Source organism: Argiope bruennichi, chromosome 6 (genome assembly GCF_947563725.1).
Source record: "Argiope bruennichi chromosome 6, qqArgBrue1.1, whole genome shotgun sequence".
Classification (NCBI taxonomy): Eukaryota; Metazoa; Arthropoda; class Arachnida; order Araneae; family Araneidae; genus Argiope; species Argiope bruennichi.
In genome coordinates, this window is record NC_079156.1 from 4822261 (window position 1) to 4849294 (window position 27034).

Consider the following 27034-nt stretch of genomic DNA (forward strand, 5'->3'; position numbering starts at 1 on the left):
TTAGAATATTGGGTAATCTTTCTTGCATGAAGAAATTTTAATCAATATCTGATGATCGTTGCTTTCAGATGCAAGTTGTTTTAGTTGAAAATTAAATAAAAGTACCTGATGGATTTTGTAGCTCTGAAAGAACATAATTATCCTTATTTTCTACTTCATATGTTCTTAAATCTTAAAAGCAATTAAAAATTAAATAATGTGCAAAATGCAATCTATGGAATAGAATACATGAGTTTCTGGCATAAAGAAATTTGAGGTTTTTGCTGCAATGTTATCTTAACATTTTTCATTCAGTCAACATTTCATTCGAACAATATGTGCTTATGAAAAAAGCCTTTTGTTTCCCTTGATACTCTTCTAGAAATAAAAATTGATTACTTGACTGTATTTGTTTTAAAACTTTCTTTCATCTTGTAATAAAAACTTCAAAGTATCTCTGGTTTAGAATTGCTGTTATGTGGGGTTTTTTTCTCTCCTATGAGTTGGAGCAATAATTCTGTTTTCTGTAAAAGATTTATATTTTATAGAAGTTCTAAGTAATAAGATGATATAAAGTATCTTTTTTTTATAAGCTAATTTTTGGACTAAAAAAAATTAATTGTTCAACTAAACAATGACCAGAACCTTGTTCTTGTTTCTTGATTATTGACATTATTGACATTTGCTTCTTATGGAAAAGGGGAGGTGTATACATAAAAAGTAGAAAGACTCTTTATTTTATATCATATATATTATGTATCGGTTTATATTTGTTTAATTAGTTGATGCTCAATAGTATGAAGTTTTATTTTATGAGCAATATTTTAAAACTAGGGATGTAGTAATAGTCTTTGGCACAATTGTAGAAGAATATTAAAGAACATACAAACAGTTGCCAACAATGTTCTTTTGTTTGTTGAACAATTAGAAAATTTCAAACATTTTACTTTAAACATTTTAATAAAGTTTGAAATTATTGCATATATTTCTAATTGACTTCAAAATCTCTAAAATTAATTAATTCTGTAGTTTAAGAAATATGTCTTTCAAATTTAGAGCTTTCTTGCATTTTAAGCATAATTTTTCATAATATTTGTTTGGCTATTATACTTATGACTATTTTTTCTTGATTTTTATATTCTTTGTGAAAACTATTTGAACAACTGTCTCTTGCCATTCTGTGGCAATGTTATTTAAAATGTTAATAATATTTCCTTTTGTATTTCAAACTTTTACTACTCATTTGACTGTTTACTACTCATTTTCAGTGGCTAAATACTTCATCCTTTATGTAATTCTCTTCAAATAATACTCATTCTTTCTGGTGAACACCATTTTATTTTCAGACACATTTTTTGTGCCACTTCATGTAGACTATTACAGATTAGGACACCTTTCACAATTAGTGCCACGTCTAGGTCACAGAATCGTTCTTACACACACTGTGTTCCAATACAAAAAAGAATTAATAAAAACTTTGTACTCGACAGATACGCCATCTATCAGCGTGAAGCTGTAACATACTCCCCATCTTGAAACCCCAGGGTTTCAAGAGATTACAATGCTCAATAACATAAACAATATTACAACTTTTACACAAATCTAGTAAAAAAACACACAAGAAACATAATAATAAATATCTCTAAGAAATAACAAATAAAAACTTACAAATTACAAAATTAAATATTACAAACTAATTATGTTCCATAGGCAATACACAAATTTTAGAAATGGCTCTTTTACAAGTACTAGACTGCGTTTTAATCTTAACAACAACACGAATTTTCTTATCACCAAAATAAATTTTAACTATCCTACCCATAGCCCATTTATAACAAGGCAAATTATCTTCGATTAATAACACTAAATCTCCTAATTTTACATTATTTTTGTCAAACATCCATTTAGATCTCTGTTGTAATTGACTTAAATAATTACGATGCCAAAATTTCGACATACATTGTACAAGTCTAATTACCTTTTGCCATCTCTTGAGATGACTTTCTTTTAAATTTGTTAAATCAGGCTCATTTAAAGAGGTTAAAGACCTATTTACTAAGAAATGTGCAGGAGTAAGAACCTCAAAATCGTCCTCGTTAGCTGACAAGGGGCAAAGTGGTGGAGAATTTAAAATTCCCTCAATTTGCACAATTACCGTTAAGAACTCTTCATAAGTTAAGCTTATTCCCTTAACAACTCGTTTTAGATGATATTTAAATGACTTTATAGCTGCCTCCCAAAGACCGCCAAAGTGTGGGGATCTTGGTGGAATAAATTTCCACTCAATACCTTCTGCAGCTTTTCATCTGGTTGTCTAACCATTTCATGAAGTTTTTTAATTTCTCTATTAGCTCCTACAAAATTCTTAGCATTATCTGAAAACAGTTTCGCACATTTAACTCTTCAAGCCATGAATTGTTTTAGAGTCGCTATAAAGGAATTGGAAGTCAAATCTGAAACAATTTCTATATGAACAGCTTTAAAACAAAAACGTACAAAAATACAAATATAAATTTTCTGTAAAGCACCTTTACGCTGAACCTTATTCTTAATATAAAACAGCCCACAGAAATCGGCACCAGCACAATTAAAAGCAAAATCTGGAGACACTCTTTCCTTGGGCAAATTGCACATGATTTGAGAAGGTTTCAATTGGTTGGCTTTGAAATAAATGATACATTGATGAACGATTTTTCTGCAGCTATTACGTCCATTTAGAGGCCAAAATTTTTCTCTAACAAGATAGAGTAAAGAAGAAGCACCAACATGTAAATATTTATTATGAAAATGTTTTATTATAATTAAAGTTAATCTATGGCCTTTTGGCAAAATTATTTGATGCTTTTTATTAAAACTAAAATTACTATTACCCAACCGTCCTCCGACTCTTAACAATCCTTTAGAATCCAAGAAAGGATTCAAAGTTTTTAATTTACTAGCAGGAGGCATACATTGAGGTACGGAGTTACCACCCCAACACCGTGCGCGAAACACATCGTTGGTAACCAGGAGGCACACAGTGGTGTTTTTGGGAGATTACTGACGTCTTTAGCAAACTCTTGGATTTGGACATTTTTAATTAAAAATGTCTCTGCATAGTTTAACTCCTTAGCATTCAGTGGACCTGTGGTCTTCACTGCTCCTTTTAGGTTCTTGATAAACCTGAAAACATAACTTAAAACACGAACAATTTTACTATAATTATTACTTATTTCTAATAGACACTGTAAAAAACTAGGATTCTTACAAATGGAAAGATTAATCATAGGATCATTATTCAGTTCAGAGTTCTTTACACCTCAAGAAGATATTCACCATCTGAGACACCAGGATCGTCATTGAAGTTTGGCCAGCTAATAGATGAAAGAAAAGACGGTCCATTCCACCAAATGTCCAACTGTTGGATCTTTGAAGGAAAATCTCCTCGTGATATCAATCTGCAGGATTCTCAGCAGTATTTACATAATGCCATTGGACATCTTTAGTATACTCTTGAATCCTAGTGACTCGACTAGCAACAAAAGTTTTCAACGATGTAGGTGGAGTTTTGATCCAAGCAAGCACCACGGTAGAGTCCGAGTACAAATGTACTCCATGAATGTCTAGTTGCAAGGATGACAGAACCTTAATGGTAAGCTTGGAAAGCAGATCCGCTGCACACAGCTCCAAACGTGGGATACTAATTTCTTTGATGGGAGCCACTCGAGATTTGCTGCATAAGAGTAGCACCTTTATCTCACCAGACCTTGACAAAGACCTGGTGTAGACGGCACAACCATACGCATTTTTCGAAGCATCTCCGAAGCCTATCAGGTCTACTTTCAGAGCTTCAGAACATAAAACATGACGATCTATGTTTAAATTTTTCAATTGACTCAGTTCAGAACTAAATTTTTCCCACTCTCTATTTAAGTGTAAGGGTACTTCATCGTCCCAATCAATTCTCAAAATCCACAACTTCTGCAAGAACATCTTCGCTGTGATTATCAAAGGTCCTAAGAGACCTAAAGGATCAAACAATCTGGATATGTCCGATAGCATTGTTCTTTTTGTTGCAGGACTCACAATTTTTTGAACACTAAAACTAAATGTATCCTTTTCAGGATTGAATTGTAATCCCAAAGTTTTTAAAGTTGCCAAGTTAGGATTATCGAAATTGTATTCTCGGTCCGACGTTGGAACTTTTTGTAACAAAACAGGATTATTTGAGCTCCACTTGTGAAGCTCCATACCAGCTGATTTTAACAAATGTATTAACTGGTTTTGTAGTTCAATGGCAGAAGATAAATCCTCGGTACCACTGAGTATATCGTCGACGTAAAAATCCTTGCCAGCAGCAGCGGCTAATGGATAATTGTTCTGCTCATCACAGCATATTTGTTTTAGTACTCTGGTCGCCAAATAAGGAGTGCATTTGGTTCCGTAGGTAACAGTGAGCAACTTAAATACACGTAATTTCTCTTACTCTAAATCCTTCCATAAAATACATTGTAAATCACACTGATCTGGATGTATCCAAATTTGACGATACATCTTTTTTATATCGGCGGTGAAAACTATAGAATGTTTTCGAAACCTCAACAAAATAGCGAACAAATCATCTTGGACAACAGATCCTGAATACAAATTATTATTAAGCGATTGTCCAGATGACGTTGCCTCTGATGCGTTAAAAACAACGCGTAATTTTGTAGTACTATTTTCTGGCCTAAAAACGCCATGATGAGGCATAATGTACCTTGGAGTTTCGCAAGTTGCCTGCATATACCCCAAATTCTCATACTCAGTTAAAAATTCGCTGTATAATTGCCTATACTCTGGTTCTCTCTTCAAACGTTGCCAAAGTGATTTAAATATTTTAGTAGCAATGTGTTTTGACTCGCCTAAACATGGGGGGTCTATTTTAAACGGCATTTTAACAACATAGCTTCCATCGTCATTTCTGAAATGTGTTTTCATGAAATGATCTTCACATATTAAACTCTCGTCATTTTGTAATTTATCCCCCTCAACATCTTCAATTGGTCAAAATTTCCTTAAATTTACATCCAAATCTTCCCACTAAACCACAATGGACAGTAGTTTCGTTTTCGACTGGAACACTTACGGTAGCAACAAACCCAAACACAGTATTTTGAAAAACGATGTCTGTTCCCGGAAACCTAATTTGACCCGATCTTAAAAGTTCATAGAATATTTGGGCACCTAGTAAAATATCCACCTGTCCAGGTTCATTGAAACTCACATCCGGTAAATTGAAACTATCTAATTCTAGCGTATCAATGTCAAATTGTTTGGAGGGGATACAATCTGTTATATGAGGTACTACCAATAGCTCAGTTCTCTTTTCAAAGCTTCTGCTTGCGTTCGAAATTTTCGTTTTTCCGATCCAGTCAATAACAGAAGATGATTGATTTAGTCCAGAAACCACAATGTTTCGTCTTTTTTTTTTTTTTTTTTTTCAAATTCAGTTTATTGGCTAACCGTTTTGGAATGAAATGACTCATACTACCGACATCCAGTAACGCACGTGCACTCATAAACATTCCTACATTATTTTGAAGCATCACATTTGCAGTACTTAATAAAACCATTTTGTTTAGATTTAAGTTGGTAGCAGTGAATGAATGCTTACTGTTCGCAGGTGACTCATTCGTCAGTTGTGAAGAATTATGACTAGGATTTTCAGTTCTCGGAACGAATACATTTGACCTTGGATTTAATCCCGCGTTAGCATTTTGCGAACGAGTTTCAGTTTCGCTTTGAGTATTTCCCAAGTGCAAAAGAGTGTTATGTCGTTTTTTGCAAATAGAACAATTGGATTTTGAATAACAATTAGCAATTTTATGGTGATTTAAACAATTAAAACATAATTGCTTATTTTTAACGACCTCTATTCTCTCATTAATGAGCATATTTTTGAGCATTAACGAGCATATATTTTAACTTCCGCTACGAATGCTTTTTGTGGACTGTACTCTTTACGATATTTTTGAAAATGGTTTACAACTTGCGGTCGTGAAAACACATTTCTATCGTTTTTGAATTTTGACGATACATAAATATCGCAATGCCTGGCCAAATCTGGTGGCACATACCAACATTCTCCTTGTTTCACGCCAAAATGAATTTGTAGTTCACAATCTAATAAATCAAATATTTTTTCGGAAACCATGAGTTCACAAACTTCCTTGAAATCATTTACCTTTCTTAATTGACAATAATTATCAAAGGCTGCACTAAATCGCGATGCAAATTGGATATAGCTTTCGTTTGGACGTTTTTTGGCTTTACGGAAATTATTTAAAACCTCTTGTGGGGTGGATTGAAATTCTTTTAATACTAATTCCTTTAATTTGTCACACATACACAATTCATCTTCATTTAAATATATCATTAAATTGGCAACTTTTTCGCCTAAGGTATTTAATAGGATCTCCGATTTGAATTGTTCTGGGACATTTTTGGTTTTGAAAGCTCTTTCTAGCGATTGGAAAAATAAATTATACGACTCTGCTCGTGTAGGAACTGGAATAGTTAAAGTTTTGACACTTTTTTTTTTATCAAACTTTCTAAATTAAAATTAGAATCAGAATCGCTATTTGTCACATTAACCTTTTGTGTTACATCTTTTTGTAAATTCGCAAGCTCAAGTTATTTTTCTAATTGCGCGAGTTTAAGTTTTTGCAATTCTAGTTTCTGTGCTTCATTTTTCTCGTAATCTTTTTTCTTTTGAATTACTGACTCAACCACAGTTTTTACGAATTCTTAATTATCTTTATAGATCTCGCTCTTTTCAATTAAATCTTTAATAGTAATTACTTTGGCACCTGCAGGAATATCAATTTCTAATTCTTCGGCAACTTCAATTAATTCACTCTTTTAAGTTTTGAAAGCATTTTGAAAAGAGAACTCTGAATAAATGCAACTCATAAAAACGAAACTAATACACGAATTTTGAAAACAAAAGTATACTCACAGTTACCCTGAAACCAAAACGGACACAATAATCCAATCATAGGAATTTACACTTTATATCCGTTGGAGATCACTCTAACGATTCAGAAATCACTGAGAACAATATCAAGTAAGCACATGCGGCAAAACCGAAACACTTGCCAACTTTTCTCAAACTCGGTGGTTCAATACTTCGGCTCGACGGACCACTTAATGTAATTCTTTTCAAATAATACTCATTCTTTCTGGTGAACACCATTTTATTTTCGGACACATTTTTTGTGCCGCTTCATGTAGACTATTACAGATTAGGACACCTTTCACAATTGGTGCCACGTCTAGGTCACAGAATCGTTTTTACACACGGCAACGGCAACGTCGTGATGTTTCGGAGTTCCGCGATGTGACAAAGTGGGCACGAGCACCTCCACATCATAATTTGGAATAGTTACTTTAATTTGTTAGTTTAGGGAAAAGTTAAATTTAATTGAAACTAGTTTGGACGAGCGCAAGTAAGCTCTAACGTAATGAAATTTGGTATTTAATTTGAATTATTATTACTTTTGATACAATTAATTAATTAAAATAATATTTAGATTATTTATGGGGTAAAAATAGAACTTTAGTGGAATTACGTTGCACGTGCCTTAACACGTGTTTTTACACACACTGCGTTCCGATACAAAAAAGAATTAACAAAAACTTTGTACTCGACAGATACGCCATCTATCAGCGTGAAGCTGTAACATATAATATTATTTAAATCAATTTATTATCTCAATAAAATCTAAAATGTGCAAGTTTAAAAAAAAAATCTGTAATTTATGTTTTTATTGAACTGAAGCTATCGTAAGTCCAATTAAAATTTCTGAAAATTATTTCTAATATAATAGATAAGGCTGCGAAGTAACATATATATCATTAATTAAGTAAGCTATAAATCAAGTTTATAAAATATTAAAAAAAGAATCATTAACTGTTTCTTTATTTTTATCTATTTTTTTTTAAGATTAAACTAGTTCCGAAATCTGAAATGAAATGTAGATGCATCCAGTATAAAATGATATAAATAAATCATTTTTAAGTACACTAATTCAAATTTCAAAATGTATCAATTGGGAAGTTGAATACAATCTTATTAGCACAAAATACTATATATCTCTTCAATATTCTGAATATTACAAAATATGATAGCATTGTTGAGTATTTTATGCAAATACGCTGGCAAAACTGGGATAATTATTTATTGATATCCTACAGCATTCAGAATTATTAGCTGCTACATATGAAATGTTGATTTGAACTTCTTACTACATTATTGAAATGACTTCAAATCTATTTTAAGTAAAAATATCTTAAATGTAAAAGAAAGGATTTTTTAAAAATAATAATAATAAAAAACAATTTGGTAGCTTGATCTAATATTAGGCAATATTTGAAAGATAATCATGTGTATTAATGATGTATGTTTATGGAGGGGAAACAAAAAAACTATTAACTTTTTTAAATTTATTGTTCCATTCGTTTGTAAAAACTCTTATAAAGTTATTTGAAAGATGTATTTTACATATATAATTAGAAGCGGGATTAAAAGTTAAATAAAATTTTAGAAAAGGTCGTCTAGTATTAAGTTTAATATTAATAGAAAGTTATTAGTTTTGTGTGTGTATGTTTTAAGCATTTTTTACTGTACTTTTATTCTTAATGATTTTCAATTATAAAACTTTTTGCCGTGTTCACAGGAATTTATGAAAAGTAATGAAGACATAGCTCCTGCCTTGATAAAAGTGATTCATTTTTGGTATGATAAAGAACTTCTGAAAGAATCTGTGATAATAAAATGGTTTAAAGATCTTTCTCCAGAAAGTGACAAAGTCAGAAAACTGGTGAGTTTTTTTTGCTCTTATTTGAATTAAAGCAGCAGTTTTTTAAAAATATATAACTTTGCAACAGCTGCTGCCACTTCATTTTATTAGGCATTCTCTTTCGATATAATTTTTATAAAATTTTCATTCCATAATAAGAAATGATGACAAAAAGAAATGATAGTATATTTATAATGGCAGTATTGTAAAACTGTTGAAAAATGTGTGTACGATGCTGAGTTTTATAGTTTTTAATGCATATTCTTGTTGCATATAACTATCAAAACATGTTACATACATCAAACATGTTGCATCAAAACATGTTAGTAATCTTTAAGAAAGTAGGTGGACACAATTTTGAACATCTTCTGTAATTTCTGCATATTTTCAGGTCATAAGATTGTGTACTTTGTTTAGAGAAATGTATGTTCATCTATCATATATTATGTGATATTTTTATGCAAGTTTTCTTTGAACACTTCTGATGTTTATACAATCAATAATATCATCTGCGTATAAATAATTTTAGACTTTACACATTCTGCAAAACCTTTATATTTTAGCTTGCAATTTTGTTTTAGTTACTAATGTTTAGCCATTTTTAAAGTAATATATATACATCATTTTTATTAAAATTTTCTTTTATTTTTAGACTGCAACTTTTATAAATTGGCTGCAAACAGCAGATGAAGAATCGTCTGAAGATGAAGAATCATCTGAAGATTAATACAAATAAAGACTTTGTAATTTAAATGCCTGTTCAAATAAATTTTTTATTTACAATCAAGCATTACGTTGCATTTTTTTTTTCTGACTGGGTATGGATTACTGATGCTAGATCCCATAATATGTTAACTAGATAATAACAAAGATAAGTTGTTTTTCTTCCATTCTGGCAGGAAAAGTTAAAATTGCATCTCAGAATAAAGAGAAGGACCATAGTATAATGCCAGTTTGATGAATTGTTAAATGTTGTCAGCTTGGGAATTGGGTCTATCCTCATGAAAATTATTAATATAAAGATTAATAATATTACTACTAGCAGGAAAATAACAATAATTAAAACAATAATTTAATAACTCCCATGTAAATAAATGAAAATAAATATTTAGCTTTTCAGGGTTTTTTTTATAATATAGTAAAGATTTTATATATTTTCATGTTACATTTTTATTTCTTAATCTCATTACTTCTTTTGAATAAAACCACTCAACAGAAATCTGTTTCTTTTTATTTTTGTATACAAATATTGTAATTGCTTATTTGATACTAAGAGAGACAGATTTTGACTACATTGAAATATGAATCCTGCCTTATAATTCATTATGCTCTCATACTTTCTTTGTTCTTGAATCGAACTATAACAGGATATGTAGTTAAAAATGGATTAAAAAATGAAGCAGTTTTGAAGCACCTTAGCAGGTGGGGAAGAAAAAATAAAAGCACATCCATACACATATGGGTAATAAAACTCAATTATTTTCTATGCACAGGATTTTCCTCTTTTTAGAATTTTTTGAATTTTAATCAAAATATTTTAATATGATATGAGAATTCTAAAAATGGTTACAGCTTTGTTTAGAGATTGTGTCTAGCCTCATTTCTTACTGAGAATATCTTTAAGCAATAATTAATACAAGAACATTCTGAAAATTTGAATTAAGAGCAAATTGAATAGAATTAATATATGTTGTAAACACTGAAGACTATTCCCTAACACAAATGTCTATGTTAATTATACAAAAGAACCACAATCAATCAGTTAACGATTATGTATTAGTTAAAACTTAATTTATCAATATCAGGTATATATATCAGATTTTTATCACAACAATTTTAAATTTAAGTTAATATAAAAAAAATCAGAAAAAATATAATTAACTTTTATGTTTTAATGATTTTTATTTCTTTATGCATATAATTTTAAAAAGATTATTAAAGAAAAATTTAATAAGCATAGAATCATGGGGAAAGAAGTAGAGGAACACTATTCTTACAATTTTTAAAAATTTCTCAATGAAATTTCGGATTCTTCATCTTGTAAAAATTTTTTTTTCTTTGAATTTTATTGTAATTCAACAAGAGTAAAAAATCCTTTGTTTCATTAGCTTTTTGCAATAATTCCTTCTTTCATGTCAGAAATTTCTTTTTCTAAGTATCCCCCTTTAAAAAAAATCAAAGATCACAGTATATTTTATTCAAGAAGTAAAATAAAAATATTTTATAAGAAAAAAAAATTCTTCAAAAATGCAGATATATTTGTAAAAAATGTCGCATATCAATACATATATGCGCAAATCCACAGCTTATGCAAAATCAAATTGTTAATTTTTTTTGTTCTTTTCTTTTTTAACAAAATTTACAGCATTTTCTCAGAATATTCAAGTATAATTTTCAGTTTACCGTTTCCCATTGCTTTTGGAATTTAGCTCGTATTTTCCTTTCTATACTGTATATTATATGTGGGTTGCTGAATACATTCAAGAGAAAATCCACAGTATTAATTTTCTATGGAGGATAATTTACAACTACTTTCCGCTTTGTGTCCACTAACAGATTTTTGTATCTGGTTTCTTTATCAGAGTAATTACTAACACATGTACTGACAAAAAATTTGTTTCTTCTGTTCTAAAAACCTAGGAAAGTGGTAAAATTTTATTGATGAATTGCGGGTGGCTGTATTTTTCTAAAGAGTTCAAAGAAGATGACATCTTTCAAAATATTATGTAGAGCATCAGAAAGTTGAATAGGAAAAATCTTTCTATTACTATCAGAGTTAATGCAAATTTTCTGAGGCTACCAAAATAAATGAGTTAAAATTTTGCCAAATCCATCCTTAGAGAGCTTCTAACATCCTCAAAGTTATTTCTTGCTGAATTTCATGTTCTTAACTTTAATATTTTAAACTGTGTGTTACTCTGTCAGTCAGGCAAACCATTATACATTGGAAAGAAATTTCACTGGAAACCAAAAAAAATTGTGTAAGTTACAAAAGTAGGAAAAATACCCTAAAAAATGATATAATCTGAATAATAAAGGTTTTTAAAAATTTCTTTTTAAATTTTAGACCTAGCAGAATTTTTTTGAAAATAATAAAAAAAACATTTAACAAGATTGGTTCAACAATGGATAATTTTCAAAGGAATGGGAGTTTTTTTAAAAGTACACCGCAACAGAAATCACTATTATTGAAAACTCATATCTTCGAATGGAAATTTTATCACATTGGATGTGAGAAAATTTTCACAATCGATTATTATAATTTACAACTGCAATTAATCGTATAGTAAAATTCTTTTCATAGGTCCTTCAAGAGATCACTCTAAACAACATATTAATGAGAATGATGATTGAATGTGTAATATGCTGAAGAGGTTTTTACAGTAATTAGGATAATAATGGCTAATTATCATACATATCTTTCTTCATACATATTTTCTAGAACAACTACTCCCACATCTAATGTATCTATTTCTTTTGCACATTGCACTTTATTGTTATTTTTCGTAGATCTAGGCCAATATGCATATTTTTTAAAACCCGTAATGGGTTAAACATAAAGTTATTAGGCATAATTAAAATAAATTCTTCACTATTTAGAACACCAAAAGTAAAAAGTTCAAACATTTTTCGAGTTGCAACAATTTTGGCATATTTCATATTATGCTTTTTGGAATAACAATTCCAGTATTTCAACATACAGAGAAAAGTTCACTAAGCATTATTTAAGTGTTGAAACTTTTGGATCTATTTTCCGGATTCTTCCTTTTCGTTGGTTTTCTTTCATGATATTTCTGGTAGACAAAGATTTATGATTATGAAAGATTTTTTTTGATTTATTGTATTCAATGTCTGCAGGAAGAGTGGGGGAATTTTTTTTTTTGCACTTCTTGAGGAAATTAAGCACTTTTTAAACACTTTTCATGATGCTACATATTCTGTGTAAAGAATTATAATTACATAATTAATAGCATTTCCTTTACTCATCATTTCATCGTTTTTTTTTTTTTTAATTTTTGTAGATCATATTAATTTAATTTTCATATAAAAGATCAGTGAAATACTGTTTTGATTTCATCATTAAAGCAACTGATTCAGCTTTTTCGTTTTGTATGCTTATTTATATTTTTCAAAGATAAAGTATTATTGCAAACTGAAAGATCTGATAACATATAAAAATGTTATCAATTTAGTTTAAATACTAATTTTTAAAATGTTAAATTTTAAACTGTTGTAAATCAATTAAATATCTAATCAACTGAATGCTTTATTTTCAAATGTGTGTGTGTTTTCTCTAGTTTTTGTAAAGATAACATTTAAACCTACACATATGAAAATTACATATTTTTATTCCTTTTATGGAACAAAAAGTAGAACATGATTTTATGTATTCATAATCCAAAATCAGTAATAATTTTTTAAAATCATCTAAATGAAAATAATTTTCAATACTTTGTAACAGATCTAATGAACAAAATTAATATAAAAACATTTGAATAAATAAATTTCAACAAGGAAAATATCACTTAAATATAAACAGACTTGTGTGTTTTTCAATAGAAGATTCAGCAGATGAAAATATGTAAACAAATTCGTTTAAAAATTGCATGAATAATACTCTCATTTATCATTTCTTAATGTCTAAATTAATATTATTTAAAAATAATCAAATTTTTGAAAGGTGACCAATCTATGACTAAAACTGTTTTCTGTTCCTTATACAAATTCAAACTACGGAACAGATTTTCTTTCAAATATTGAAAACTAAATGATTGATTGGATTTTAATGGCGCAAAAGCCAGACATGGCTATGCTATGCCAAACATATGGTGAATATATAAAATTACAGTGAAAAAAAGTTCTAAAATACACATAATTCATTTTAAAAAATGGTTAAGTACTTAAAAGCAAGTGGCACACTATAAAGCTAATCATATATGATGTAAAAAGCCTATCGATTGTAAAAAAAGTGAGGATTTTCCCCCACAAGATCGTTCGGAGATAAAATTGTTGTATTATAAAAGGATTGACGTTGGAAGTTAAAAACTGGGCACTCAATTAAAATATGCACAGCTGAATAGTGTTTCCGGCATGCACCACAAATAGGTGTGGGTTCACCAAAAAGTAAATATTTATGTGTAAAACGTGCATGCCCAATTCGAAGACGGGTCAGAATAATGTCCTTCTCCTAATTGAGGCACTAGACCCATTTGCTAAGTGTGGGTTTTAATGAATGCAATTTGTTATTTTCCTGCAAATCCCATTGTTGCTGCCACATTTTGTAAATATGCTTCTTTATGTAACATTTAACATCAGCCAAAGGGACTAATCTGTTAAGTGGGGTTGATGCAGAATTAGCGGCAGAATCTGCCAACTCATTACCTTTATTTCCCATGTGACTGGGTACCCAACAAAATATTATGTCAAATCCTTTGCTTTTCAGATCCTCCAAAAGTAGAAAAATATCACAAATAATTGGATTATTACAGGAATCAGTTTGGTTTAACTGCTGCAAAACACTCATACTGTCAGTGTATATGCAGAAACAATGGGTGCTTTCACTCAATATGCGTTGTAAAGCACAAAAGATTGTTACTGCATCAGCAGTAAATACAGAGAAGCAACGGGTGCTTTCGCTCAATACGCATTGTAAAGCACAAGATTGCTATAGCCTCAGCAGTAAATACAGAGAATTGAAAACTAAAAGAAAGATTTTAGAGAAAGTTTCATGACAATTCATTAAAAACTACTTCCTTTGCAAATGCACAGTATTATGCATGTAAACAATATGGCAATATCTAAAATTTGTTTAATAAGTAGAATTTAAAGAAGTTAAAATGTGATATAGAGTGATATGTATATTTCTTTTTCAGTATACATCCTAAATAATAATAATAAAAAAGGTTGTAAGATTTTTCATTAACCTATACTTAATGCCTACTTTTAAAGGTTGATAGAGACTGAAACATAATATTAAAATACCTACTTTTCTATTTCATTTTGTAAATTCATATTTAAGTTGCCACTCGTAAGGTTAACTAAAGTTTATCTAATTCTTTTAAAACAACAGTAACAAAATGAAACTGTTTCAAGGAAATTATTTTTATCAATTCTGATTAAATTAGTAATATACATTAGCAAATTTTTATGGATACGGAAAATGGTATTGGATAATAAATTTGATTAATCTAAAATGATACTTTGATATTGTCAATTTTCATAAGTAGTTCAAAAATATTTTGAATCAAATAGACCTGAATAGAATAGCAGAGTTAATCATAATTCTCTATGATAAGTCTACAAGTTACAGAAGTCAAATTATTTATATAAAATATTACATGACACAATAATGAAAATTCTTAAATATACAAAACAAAATGAATATAAACAATGAATTAATAAGCTATTACTAAATATTGCATAATTTCAAAATATATTAATGAATACATAATATGGCTTATAAATCTGAGTGTTATTGCATTTATCTCTGTGAATATGTTAATTCAGAATGGTATTAAACACATATAGCATATTGAATGACACAATAAATTATGCATGTTATCTACTGATAAAAGTGCTGCTCTCAGAAGGCTCTGCTTAAAGAAATCATTTGTTAGAATGAATAAAATTATTTAATTGCCAATTCTTATTTTTGGAAAATATAGATAATTTTTTGAAGGATTATAAATTAACAAAATCTAAACAGGCACTTTTTATAAAGTTTAACTGAAATATAAGGATATTTAAACATCCAATGTATATAATTTGCTGAAAGTTTAAGCATTCAAATCACTGATTTCTTTTTCCAATTGGTTATGTCAGCTTAAAAAAAATATTTTATATTTTTAAAAAACTGTAGCAAGGCTCAAAAAGAAGAGAGATTTCTCTTTGCATCTAAAAAACCATGACTTTTATTACAAGTATACAATCTATTATTCTGAAGCCATTAAGCTTATTCTCTGTCTAGTTATTTATTTATATTTCTAAAATTAAATTGATACTTAATTTATTACAATAAATTAAAAATTAAGCATGGCAAATATCACATATTTCTAGGTATAAGGCGAGAATTTTTGGTACTTTCTCTAAAACTAAAATGTGGGTGTCAGCTTATATATAGCTCTGTTAAACTTGGAAAAAAAAAAAAAAGTTTAATTTGAAAAGACATGAGTTATTCTTTTTGTGAAAATGAGTTGCTTTATTTTTGGAATTGTTTATTATTGATGATTTGTTGTCTGATGGAGGATTCATGGATAAAATGTCAATCAGTCATGCTGCTGATATATATATTCCATAAATATGGCCATCTGTAGTTTGAAATTTGTTATATAAAAGTTTATCTCCCCATTCATATTTCAAACTAAAAATAAAATAACATAGAAAATAAGACTAGCATAAGTTTGACTGGTCACATACTAGAGTCAATAAATGGGGAAAAAAAAAAGTGCCAACTTGATATCACAGTTAAAACTGCCATCATTGGCATTTTACTTTATAACAACTTCATTAGAAAATATTCTACTGGTTTTATCTGCTTAGCAATATTTTTGCCTTTATAATAATAAGTTGGAAAGTTACAGAATTTTTTTTTTAATATTCTGATTTTGACTTGAATATAAATTTGGAATTCTGAATAAATTTTTGAAGAAAAAAAAAGATGCATGTATTTGTAAAAAAATATATAAAATCCAAAAAATTTAATAAATTTTTATAACAAGTTTAATTATTATATTATTGAAATTTTAGATTAAAATATAAAAGGAATTAAGTAAATATATCACTGTTATCTAAACTATTAAAAAAATATATGTTCAAAAATATATTCAAAACAAAACCCTCAGAGTTGGAGAGAGGACATTGTATTCTCCAGGAATTTTATTCAATATGAAATTTCTGAAATTTGTAAATATACATTTTATTAAAAACATAAACAGATAAAAGAAATAAATAAGGATCAATTTCACAAACTGAAGATTTCTCCCTCTTAAATAATCATTTAATATATATACATATATTTTAAATTTAAGATACATTCTTTCCAGACAAAAATTCTCAGTCAATTGTTTACAATTCAAAGACTTACTAATCATGAATAAAGATCAAAAGGTTGTTTAATTAAAATCATTCCATTGAAAATAAACTAATAATCATTTTAATATATGTACTAATGTTAAAAAATTGGTATTAATGAGCAGTGAAAAAGACAGAATTCATGAAATGTAGCACCAACTTATGAGCAGGCTTCAAACTTACAAGCAGAAAACAAACATCTGTTTACCCTGTTTATATATAGTTTAAAGAAAGACAATCCTATTTTTTAAAAAAAATTAAATGCCAATCCTTTATTATTAATTAATAAATACTAAATAATCAAATGAAATCTTTCATCACAAAGAGTGGAAACCAGTGACTTCCAATATAGTTTTTTCCTGCTCACTAGATTCCATTTTTTGATAATTTGAAAATTCTAAAGTAAAGGAGCATGTACCAGAAGTTAAAGCTCGAAGTTGAGTAGAATACCCTCTAAGTTCTGAAAGAGGAGTTAGAGCTTGTATTATTTCTACATCATCACGCAGTTCCATGTTTAAGATTTGACTACGTTTCTGCGACAAATCATTTAAAACTCTACCAGCATACCCTTTATTGACACCAATGGATAGCTTCATGATTGGTTCTAAAAGACACATTTCTGACTTTCGTAAGGCAGCCATGACACACTGTGAAGCAGCTGCAGATAACATAGTTAAGGAAGTACCTTTCCCTACTTCAAGCCAAAGTAAATCAATTCCAACATCAATAACAGGAAAACTCAGAAGAGGTCCATTGTTTAAAGCACTTTTTATGCCTTCATTAATAGCTTTTAAATAATCAGATCGTATTTTCCCTAAATTATTATCTTTAGTTACTATCACATTGATATGTTTTAAGGAAGATTTCTGAGGATAAAGTTTCATTGTGATTTTAGCAAAATGTTTGGATCCACTAATAGCTCTATCAAGAACATGGGTGTGTTCGACAATTTTCCCAAGAGTTTCTCTATATGCTATCTGAAGGGGACCTAAATATACATTGATGCCATATTCAACACGAATTCTTTCTTTGATTACATCAATGTGCAATTCACCCATTCCCATTATAATAGTTTGTCCAATTGCTTCATCAAATTCGACTTGAAATGTTGGATCTTCGCGTTGCAAACACTGCAAAGCAAATTCTAAACGTTTCTGAAATCCGACTGAAGGAGGTTCAATAGTACAAAAGAAAACAGGGTCTGGAACCTGTATCAAAGGGCCTAATACATCACTTTGCTCTGAAAAAATTTTTGATGCATAGGAACCTGAAGAAAATAACAAATCTCCAGTAACAACTTCCTTGAAACCTGTGGCTACAACAATATTTCCTGAGGAGGAGAATGGAACTTCTTTGAAATTATCAGCTAAAGGCACCATAAGTTTGCCTACTTTTTCAAAGATACCCTTACCTTTATTATAAACACGTTGACCACTTTTTAAGCAGCCAGAATAGAGTCTTAAAAATGTCAAGGGTTCTTTATTTTTATTATGAATTATTTTAAAAGCTAAAGCACACAGTTCATCTGTATCAAGACTGAAAACATCACGGTTTCTTTCACAAGGACTTGGAAGATAAGCAACAATTGCATCCATTAGTAATTGAACAGCAATATTTTTATAAGAACTTCCACAAAATACAGGAATTGCAATTTTCTTTACAGTAATACGTTTTAAAGCACTTTGTAAATCTACAGTATTTAAGCATTCAATACCTTCTGTTAAATACTTATCTGCCAATATATCATCTAAATCAGCAACATTTTCAATGATTTTTGTTCTTTCTTCCATGATAAGTTTAAAATTAGAATCTTCTTGATTACAAGATAAATCCTGGGATAAAAAATTCACCCCATCTTTTTCAATACCTTTTCTGCTCCACAAGTGTTTTTTCAGAAAAAGTGGTTCAACAACTCCTTCAAATTCTTTACCTTTTCCAACAGGTGTGTGTAACAAGAGTGGTTTTACTTTCAACTTTTTTTTAATAGATGACAAGCACATGTCAATGTCTGCTGCAGGTTTATCTAATTTATTTAAATATATTATGCTTGGAACACCATATCGATTTGCTTGTTCCCAAACTTTCAATGTCTGAACTTCTACTCCAGCTGATGCATCTAATATGACAACAGCTCCATCCAGAACACTTAATGAACGTTCTACTTCAAAAGTAAAATCCACATGCCCGGGTGTGTCAATTAAGTTTATTTTATGATTTTTCCATTGAAATGTTATAGCAGCAGACGATATTGTGATGCCACGTTCTCTCTCTTGAATCATGTAATCCATTACTGTGTCACCATCATGAACTTCTCCCATCATATTAGTGAATCCTGAGTAATATAACATTCTTTCTGTGGTGGTTGTTTTACCTGCGTCAATGTGGGCAATAATACCAATGTTACGTATATTTTTTAAATTATCATCTTTTGAATTTTTTGAATTCCATCTGATCTGCAGACGAGATCCGAGTAATTTTTGAATAATGTTAGTGCTTAATTTTGAAACAGATAGAGTGGATTTAAAAAATTGATACATACTAAGCTTTGATTAATAAAGTTAAATCACTTCTCAATTAAAGAAAATAGACAGATGAAAGCAGATTCAATATTTTTAACACTACTACTTTTAGGTTATCCTTAGAGATGTAGATTAGCTTTTTAGCCAAATTGTCGTCATAAATTTAACCATATAGACTGACTGAAATGTGGAGAATACTACATTTTTGATAACAAAGCCTGTTATTTCTTAAAGTTAATTTTATCCTTACTCAAGACATAATCGAAATCAAAACAAATTTAAAAATAATGATTTGTTGCTACATAGACACAGATAAAGTTAATATTTTTTTATTTGAAATATCAAATCAATAGCAGTATTAATACAGATTATTAAAGTGTCAAAATTCATGTTTATTTTAACAAGACATTTTCTTTTATTTTCAAATAAAATTATTAAATTCAGAAGTCATTATAAAATATTTAAAAAATTCTGTTTTTATCATGATAAAAATTATTAATGTTGTCTAATGATACATTGATCATAACATTTTATTTAATGATTATTAACCAGTATTTTTGTAACAAAATTTGATTTTGCTAATAGATACTTTCATGCACATATTTTTTTATTCTTACGGAACACATGTGTCAACTATTTCGAGAATATTTCTGGCAATGTTATCCGATTTTCTTAATAATCGAAAACTAAAAACCTGAGCGACAGCTTGCGATCTGGTAAAATTTCGGTTTTACGAATGGAATGATAATTTTTTACTCAAAAGAAATCTTTACTTGGATTAAAGGTAGTATAATTACTCGGAAAAGCTGTAAGTTAACATCATTTAATTTCTATATTTTGGTCCTTTAGATTTTTGCGTCAAACCATATATTTTCCTATTTGGTCGATACTGTAATGAATAATCAGGAAATAATATAACAGTTCTTGTACATCTTGTCTGCACTATTGAATGGTAAAAATTGGCTATATTTGAGAAAAAAATTACATTATGGCTCTTAACTTTTGTTTCCCCCTTATTCTGTATTGAGCTGAACAATTTTACAAAATAAATGTTTAAGTATAAACATTTTCCTGCTTTTATTATTTTGATGTTATTGATTGTTGACTGCTGTAATCATAAATATGCTGTTTTTAACGTAATATATTTATTTTGCTTGTAATGTAACATTTTATGTATAAAATTTTGATTCTAGAATACAAATTATAGTTCTTTTGCTATCTGATTCTATCGCCCATTTGATTTGTAATTTCTATAAATATTAAAAGCAGATAAAGCATTATTTCTTCTCGTACTATAAAAATATTTTTATACAGCATTTTCCTGAGCATTTCAGTCTAATTTTTGGAAAGAGGGACAAAAAATATATTATTAGAATACATATATGAATTTTGAAATAATATAGATGTTATTGTCACTGGGATAATTTAATCGCAATTTTGCATTTTCTCTTTAACATTTTTACAGTATTTATCCACTTAACAATTTTTTAAACTTCCAATGTTTGTAAACATTAATATCACTTTTCTAACAAAATTTGATCGAAGAAAAGAAAAAGATAATAATCATAATTAAAAAATAAATTTGAAAACAATCCATGAAATAAATGATAAATAAATACAATTTAAGGGATAATATACTGCTATAGAAACTAATATTAATTATATCAGATATTGTTATAGATTTATTGATTTAAATTTAATATATTATTGTATATAAAATATTTAATATATTATTATTATAAGAATAAGTTAGTATTTTAATAATAATATTTAATTATATTAGTTTACTAATTGCTTCGAGCCATAACATACATGAATAAAAAAAATGATGATAATTTCATCAGTTATGTCAGTTTTAGTATTTGTTATATTATTTGCATAAAGACATTTCTTGGCTTAAACCTTTGTGGCACATTATATTTTAAAATTTAAACTTGTTCAGAAGAAGTGGTAAGATATCTATTTTGACCTATAAAGGATATGGAGGTAAAATTTTGTGAAGTTCACATTCACCATTTTTATTCTGCGGGTATTCCATCAGCTTGAACATTATGTCATTAGAGTTTCGAAAAGTGTGATTAAGGAAGTATTGCAGTAAATGAGTAAAATTTTTTGTAAAATGGAGAAATACTGCTTTATACTGGCATTCTTTATTAGGAGGATATTCCCCAATATTTCTGTTATCTACATTCTAAGATTCGCTGTCTTAAGGTAATTGTAACATTTGTATGCTTTGGAAAGATTTAGTAAACTTCTCAGTGCCATTTCTAATATAATAAATTTACAGTAAAAGATTAACTATAATTGCATTTACATTATAAAATAAACTATTATATATATAAGTTTTAAAAATATCAATGCTATGAAATAAGATAATCAGTGGCAAAATTCAGATTCAAGAGCAAATAGTTTGTGCAACTCTTAATAAAGATAATAAGAGTTACTAATAAAAAAAAATCCCACAAAATTCTAGATTAAGTTATTTCCAAAAAGTCTATCCCAGTCTTTCCTATCTTAGTTTTTATCCTTAGCTGAAAAAAACCCAGAATAAACAAAATAAAAGAACAGGGAATGAAGACATAAATATTCTCTTTCCATCATAGAGTCCTGTTGTACAATCAGTGGTAGTTTTCCACACAGATGATGGAGGAGGTTGCCTTATTCCTTGAGATCTACAAGGGGCTTCAAAATCTATTTCCATATATATTGTATGAAATGAACGTTTAAAAGGATTCAAATGAAATATTGGTGGTAATAAATACTGACAGGAATACAGAGTAAAAAAAAAAAAAGTTTATCAAATAATTTTGAAAGCATTGAGGGAGTTTCTAATATATATATATATATATGATAATAACAAAGAATATTATTAAATCAACAATCTGTAATTAAAATTATTAGGAAAAAATTGATAAGTCACTCAGCCTCAACCGTCAGTTAGGTTTCGCCAGTTTTTATTTCACAGAAAAATCATGATCTCAGATAAGTCATCAGTGGTCTCTTGTCTGCACTTCCATTCCATTTTTAGAGTTACTATAAAATCAAACTCAGCCCTCACCCTTAACAACCAGACAGATTATTTAAGTTTTATTTGCCAATTAATATTGTCTCTTTGCATCCATAGCTAATCAGTCAGTATGTTCTATGTTTATTGTGCAAGAATGCTTTAAAATATTATTTAATTTGTCTTGGTAAAATACAGTTGATCAAAGATAGTTGAAATAGGTAAATTATTACTTTTAATATGAAGGGTGAATACTGGTTGCTGTAAGTAGTTAATATATATTTAAGTTAATAGCATAAAAAGAATATCTACCAGTTTTTTTTACTTATCCAATGAAAAGGGTTAATTTTGAATAGTAATTGTTTATGTCAGTTGTCAAATTCTGATGCTATAGTATGATTTTTCTTTTCTGCTTATAATTCATAAAAAAATTTAAGTGATTTATGAACTCAAGTCCATTTTTATTTATTAAAATAATGAAATACCAAAGAGAAAGTATTGTAATCATTAAAAAATTCAAGACTTTGATGAATCTCAAAATTTTAGACTTCCCAGAAACACAATTGCTCAAAAATCTCTTAAGCTAAATAAAGTGAAATTTGGTTGTGTGGTCTTTACTACAGATTTGAAGATTTCTATCAAATTTTGAGTGAAATCCATATATATATATATAAATTTATATATGAATTTATATATGAAATCGGTCTGTTTGGCTGTTTGAGTACAAGTGAACATATAGGTAGTAAATAGCAATATGAATAAAATCAGTATACAAATTTAAGCATTTAAAATTAGATACTTATTGAATTTTGAATTAAATCTGTCAGAGTTGATTGTTTATTAATTTGTACTTCTGCATACATGTTAATATAATTTAAATCACACAGTGATTTAGATATATAAAATTTGATATGTAATAGTGATACGGCAGTTCTATATTAAATTTTGATTTCAGTTGGTAAAAAAAAGGCATTTATATTGAATATTTGGTTTTCACTGTATTCATATGTGGGTGTCTAAAAATAAAAATCTGAGCATTTGTGGTATTGACAGTATTGTCTAATGCCCATGATTTTATGGGGGTAGGGAGGTGATATCTTTATTAGAGAATATACTGGAAAACTGCGGGGAGACAATTCCTGCTAGTTAAAAGAAATAAGCTATCTTTTTTTAAAAACTTATTTAAGAAAAAAAATAAATTCCGAAGTATATATTTTTTAAATTTTTTCTCCCAATTTAATATAAAATTTGAATATTCATAAAAGTATGTTATGAGTGTTGATAAAAGTAAATTTTCTGTAGAAATAAGGAAAAATAAAACCTGTAGATATGTTATATAACATACATGAATTGCCTTCAAGATATAAAACAATGTTAGAAAGCAAACATGAAGATAAAATCAAAAGCTCAGATAAGTTTAGGTCCATTACTTTCTTGTCATCAATATAGTTTCTCCAGGAGGGCCCTCAAAATATTTCAGCACCCGTGGTTAATTGTCAAAATCCGTCACTGCGAATAGCATGATCGATGCAGTGTCCTAGCTTATGCATATCTAATTTTATTTGAGGATTATATGCCTGCTTTCTCTTTAATTTTTTAAAATATTAAGTAAATAGTTTAAGATATAGCCATTAGAAAATTATTGGAAATTTTTTGCAACTTTTTTTTTTACTAGAAAAAAAAATTAGTGTAAGTTTCATGTCAAAAAACATGCACTCAGATTATGTACCATAAGTAATTATTATGGATTTATTTGAATCATGCTGCCACTTAAGTTAAAAGTAAATAATAAGCTATTATTTTCCATTTATATTTGCATTTTATAGTTTGAGAAATAAGTAAATTTAGGTGCTTCAAGTAGTGGACCCTTTATAAGGGTTATTCATTTTCAAATTATTAAGGTACATTAATATATTAATTGTGTAATTATCATAGGTTAGATTGTAATGCATTGCTTCCAGTCTGATCTCCAAAATGATTTTTTTTTCATTATCTGCTAGATTTTAAAAATATTAAATTTAAAGCAAATCTGATTTAAAAGAAAAGAGAATCACTTGAAACTTTAGCTTTGTTAACTGAACTATGTTTTTGAGTGTTCCTGCCTTGTCTGTTCTCCTTTCTCACTTAGAGTTTTCAGTGAAAAAAGTGCCAACATCTTTGTTCAAATTCTCTTGCACCATATAACTCATGAAATCATTATTTGAATTATGTACAATTTTTACTATGGTATTTATTTTTTCATTTAAAAAAATTAGTGAAATTTTATTCATTTAAACAATTTTGAGTACACATTATAACTTTGTTCCTATTCTTTTAACCTAGATTAGTTTTGACCCTTACCAACTAATAATAGAAATATTTGTTAATATAAGTTATAAATAAAGGATTTGTGTAACAGCCACCCAAAAAATCTGATAATTCTCTCTATATATATTGATCTTGTTATGACCTTATATAAAATGTGTTATTTAAAGGAATCATGTCAAATAAGCAGTTTGTCTTGTTGTTTTCCAAAAAAAAAAAAAGCGAAAAAGATTTTTATGTGCAAAAACATTAAAATAATTTTTTATACTGTAAAAAAAATTGCTAATAAATTGAATAGTGATCTTAAATTATTTTTCCTTTAATTTTGACCATCTTTCAATTTATTTTTGTATTTAAAATTGTTCGTATCATAATATTTCTTTTGTAATGTGTATTTATTTATTGAAAATCTATTTTTAAGGAGTAACTTGATTTTGAATAATAAAACATATTTTCTTTTTGCATCCTTGTTCCTCTATGCTTTTATTTCTTGTATCTCTTATAGGAAGCATCTAATGTATTGAAAATCACTGCAGTAATATGTTTTTTAAATTTTCTTTATTAAAAAAAATGATACTTTTTTTTAAAAGGTTGCATTGACATTTGAGGACCTTCCATGCTGGAGACAATACTTGCTCTTGATACAGATTAAAAAGCATTTTTTTTTTTCAAATTAATTCTTGACCAATGAACTATGCCCTTTTCAACATTCGTAATCTATCTGTTCCAAAATTCCTACATTGAGAATTAATGGAAAGAAGCAAGGCAAACTGTAGTAGTTCCAGAAAGAAAAAAACGACTTTGAAGTGTTTACATATAGCTCTTTGACATGTCTGGATTGATTATTAACTATGTGATCTTCCAATTATAAAATGGGAATTTGTGTCTGCAAAGAAAGGCAATCTGAATCTGACGAAGAAACCATCACACAGCCTCCAAGATTGTCTGTGAATTCTTTGTCTGCCGAAACGACCCATGTGACCCCTTATGGTGGTCAATATGATCCTGTTCAGAGGGCTTTGGACCTTATGGTATCAAGGCAGTCTGTTGATAAATTAGTTATGGAAACTTTATGTGTAATAAGAACTTTTGTTGATAAGTAAGTTACTATTTGCTTGCTATTATTCTATGTTACTAATGATAGTCAAATGTTTCTATAATCATAAATAAAATGTAACATTTGAATTAATTTGTCAATATTACTTATATTTTCTTCAAAATATTCTTTAAATGTAATAAATTTGTTCCATTGCTTTTACCAAACCTGTATTAAAATTTTGAATTTATTTAAAATTTTGTCAACTATTAATAGATTTACTTTAATTGCTTGAATGCATTCGGGGATAAACATAAGCAAGGGCAACATTCATAGTCTTATATTTAGTTTTATTCGTTGAATTTTTAAAAAGATTATTGATTGATTTAATGCCACAATTATGAAAACACCAATTTACTCATGAGTAGTGAACAATGTGTTCACAGAAATTCATAAATAGTTTGCCTATTTTCAAATCTTTGAGTTATTTTACCATTGTTCAGGCCAGTTCATACAAATTACTTCATTAAACATTCTATTAATATTCTTTCACAACAGTTTTGCCAAGTGATTAAAATATTCTAATAATCTGAAAATATAAAATTCTTCTTTGATGCTTTCTCTACCTTTTAAACATGCTATATCTCTCAAAATCACTTGTTTTTGAAGCGGTGTATTCCTCAAATATCATTTTTTTGCATTTTTTTTAAGTAATAGAATGACTTTATTACTTTAATGAATAAATGAATTGCCTTTTGAAAATATTAATATTTTCTTCTTTTAAAAGCTAAAAGTGTTGCATTACAATTTTTTTTTTTATGAAATTAAAATGTCTTAATACTGTATCCTAGCACACAGCCTAAAAGATTGAATTATCTGTTAATTATTTGTTTCCTTAACAACAATTCTAGCCTTCAAGGTATTTTATTCCTTAAATAAAAAAAATTATTAAATGTTCAGAATGTATGCTGATTAAAAAAAGTCTGTAAAAAGTCCTCAATTAATGTATAAGAGATTTCTATCATTAGAAATTATCTGATAATTCTATGATCTGGAAGAAGTTTTCAGTTTAATAGACAAAATTGCTATTATTGAGAAATGCTTTACAGAAATGAAAAAATAAAAAATTAAATAAAAGGTAATATTCATCATGTTAAATCTAAAGTATACTTCCATTGTTTTCATTTAAAGTAGCAAGTAAAAGAATCACAATATTTAAGTTGAATTTCTTACCCTGCAAATGATTAGAGTCATCTGTAACTGTATTTTCATTATATAGAAGTGTTAAACAAATTTATAG

General features: G+C 28.3%; 3 protein-coding genes across 4 annotated transcripts in view; 2 read left to right on the plus strand and 1 right to left on the minus strand.

The window, feature by feature from the left end:
• Nucleotides 1-9588, plus strand: part of LOC129971206 (translation initiation factor eIF-2B subunit epsilon-like) — a 55229-nt gene extending 45641 nt beyond the window's left edge. The window contains exons 14-15 of the mRNA XM_056084781.1: nt 8679-8822; nt 9454-9588. Of these exons, the coding sequence (XP_055940756.1) occupies nt 8679-8822; nt 9454-9528 (219 nt within the window). The 3' untranslated portion in view covers nt 9529-9588. The remainder of the gene's footprint in view (nt 1-8678; nt 8823-9453) is intronic.
• A 7196-nt stretch (nt 9589-16784) lies between these two features.
• LOC129973003 (ribosome-releasing factor 2, mitochondrial-like) lies at nt 16785-19682 on the minus strand. Its single transcript, XM_056087341.1, has one exon. It carries the CDS (start codon nt 19406-19408, stop codon nt 17189-17191), a length of 2220 nt encoding a protein of 739 aa, XP_055943316.1. The 5' UTR covers nt 19409-19682; the 3' UTR covers nt 16785-17188.
• A 387-nt stretch (nt 19683-20069) lies between these two features.
• LOC129971607 (RING finger and SPRY domain-containing protein 1-like) overlaps nt 20070-27034 on the plus strand; it is a 63963-nt gene continuing 56998 nt past the window's right edge. Inside the window, exons 1-2 of one of the 2 annotated variants that reach the window (XM_056085537.1) lie at nt 20070-20198; nt 25289-25797. In XM_056085537.1, the coding sequence (XP_055941512.1) occupies nt 25571-25797 (227 nt within the window). In that variant the 5' untranslated portion in view covers nt 20070-20198; nt 25289-25570. The remainder of the gene's footprint in view (nt 20199-25288; nt 25798-27034) is intronic. The other variant, XM_056085539.1, reaches the window with a different exon arrangement.

Bases quoted from the DNA above. Each gene is read 5' to 3' on its own strand.
- LOC129973003 (XM_056087341.1), bottom strand. From the start codon at position 19,408: ATGTATCAATTTTTTAAATCCACTCTATCTGTTTCAAAATTAAGCACT.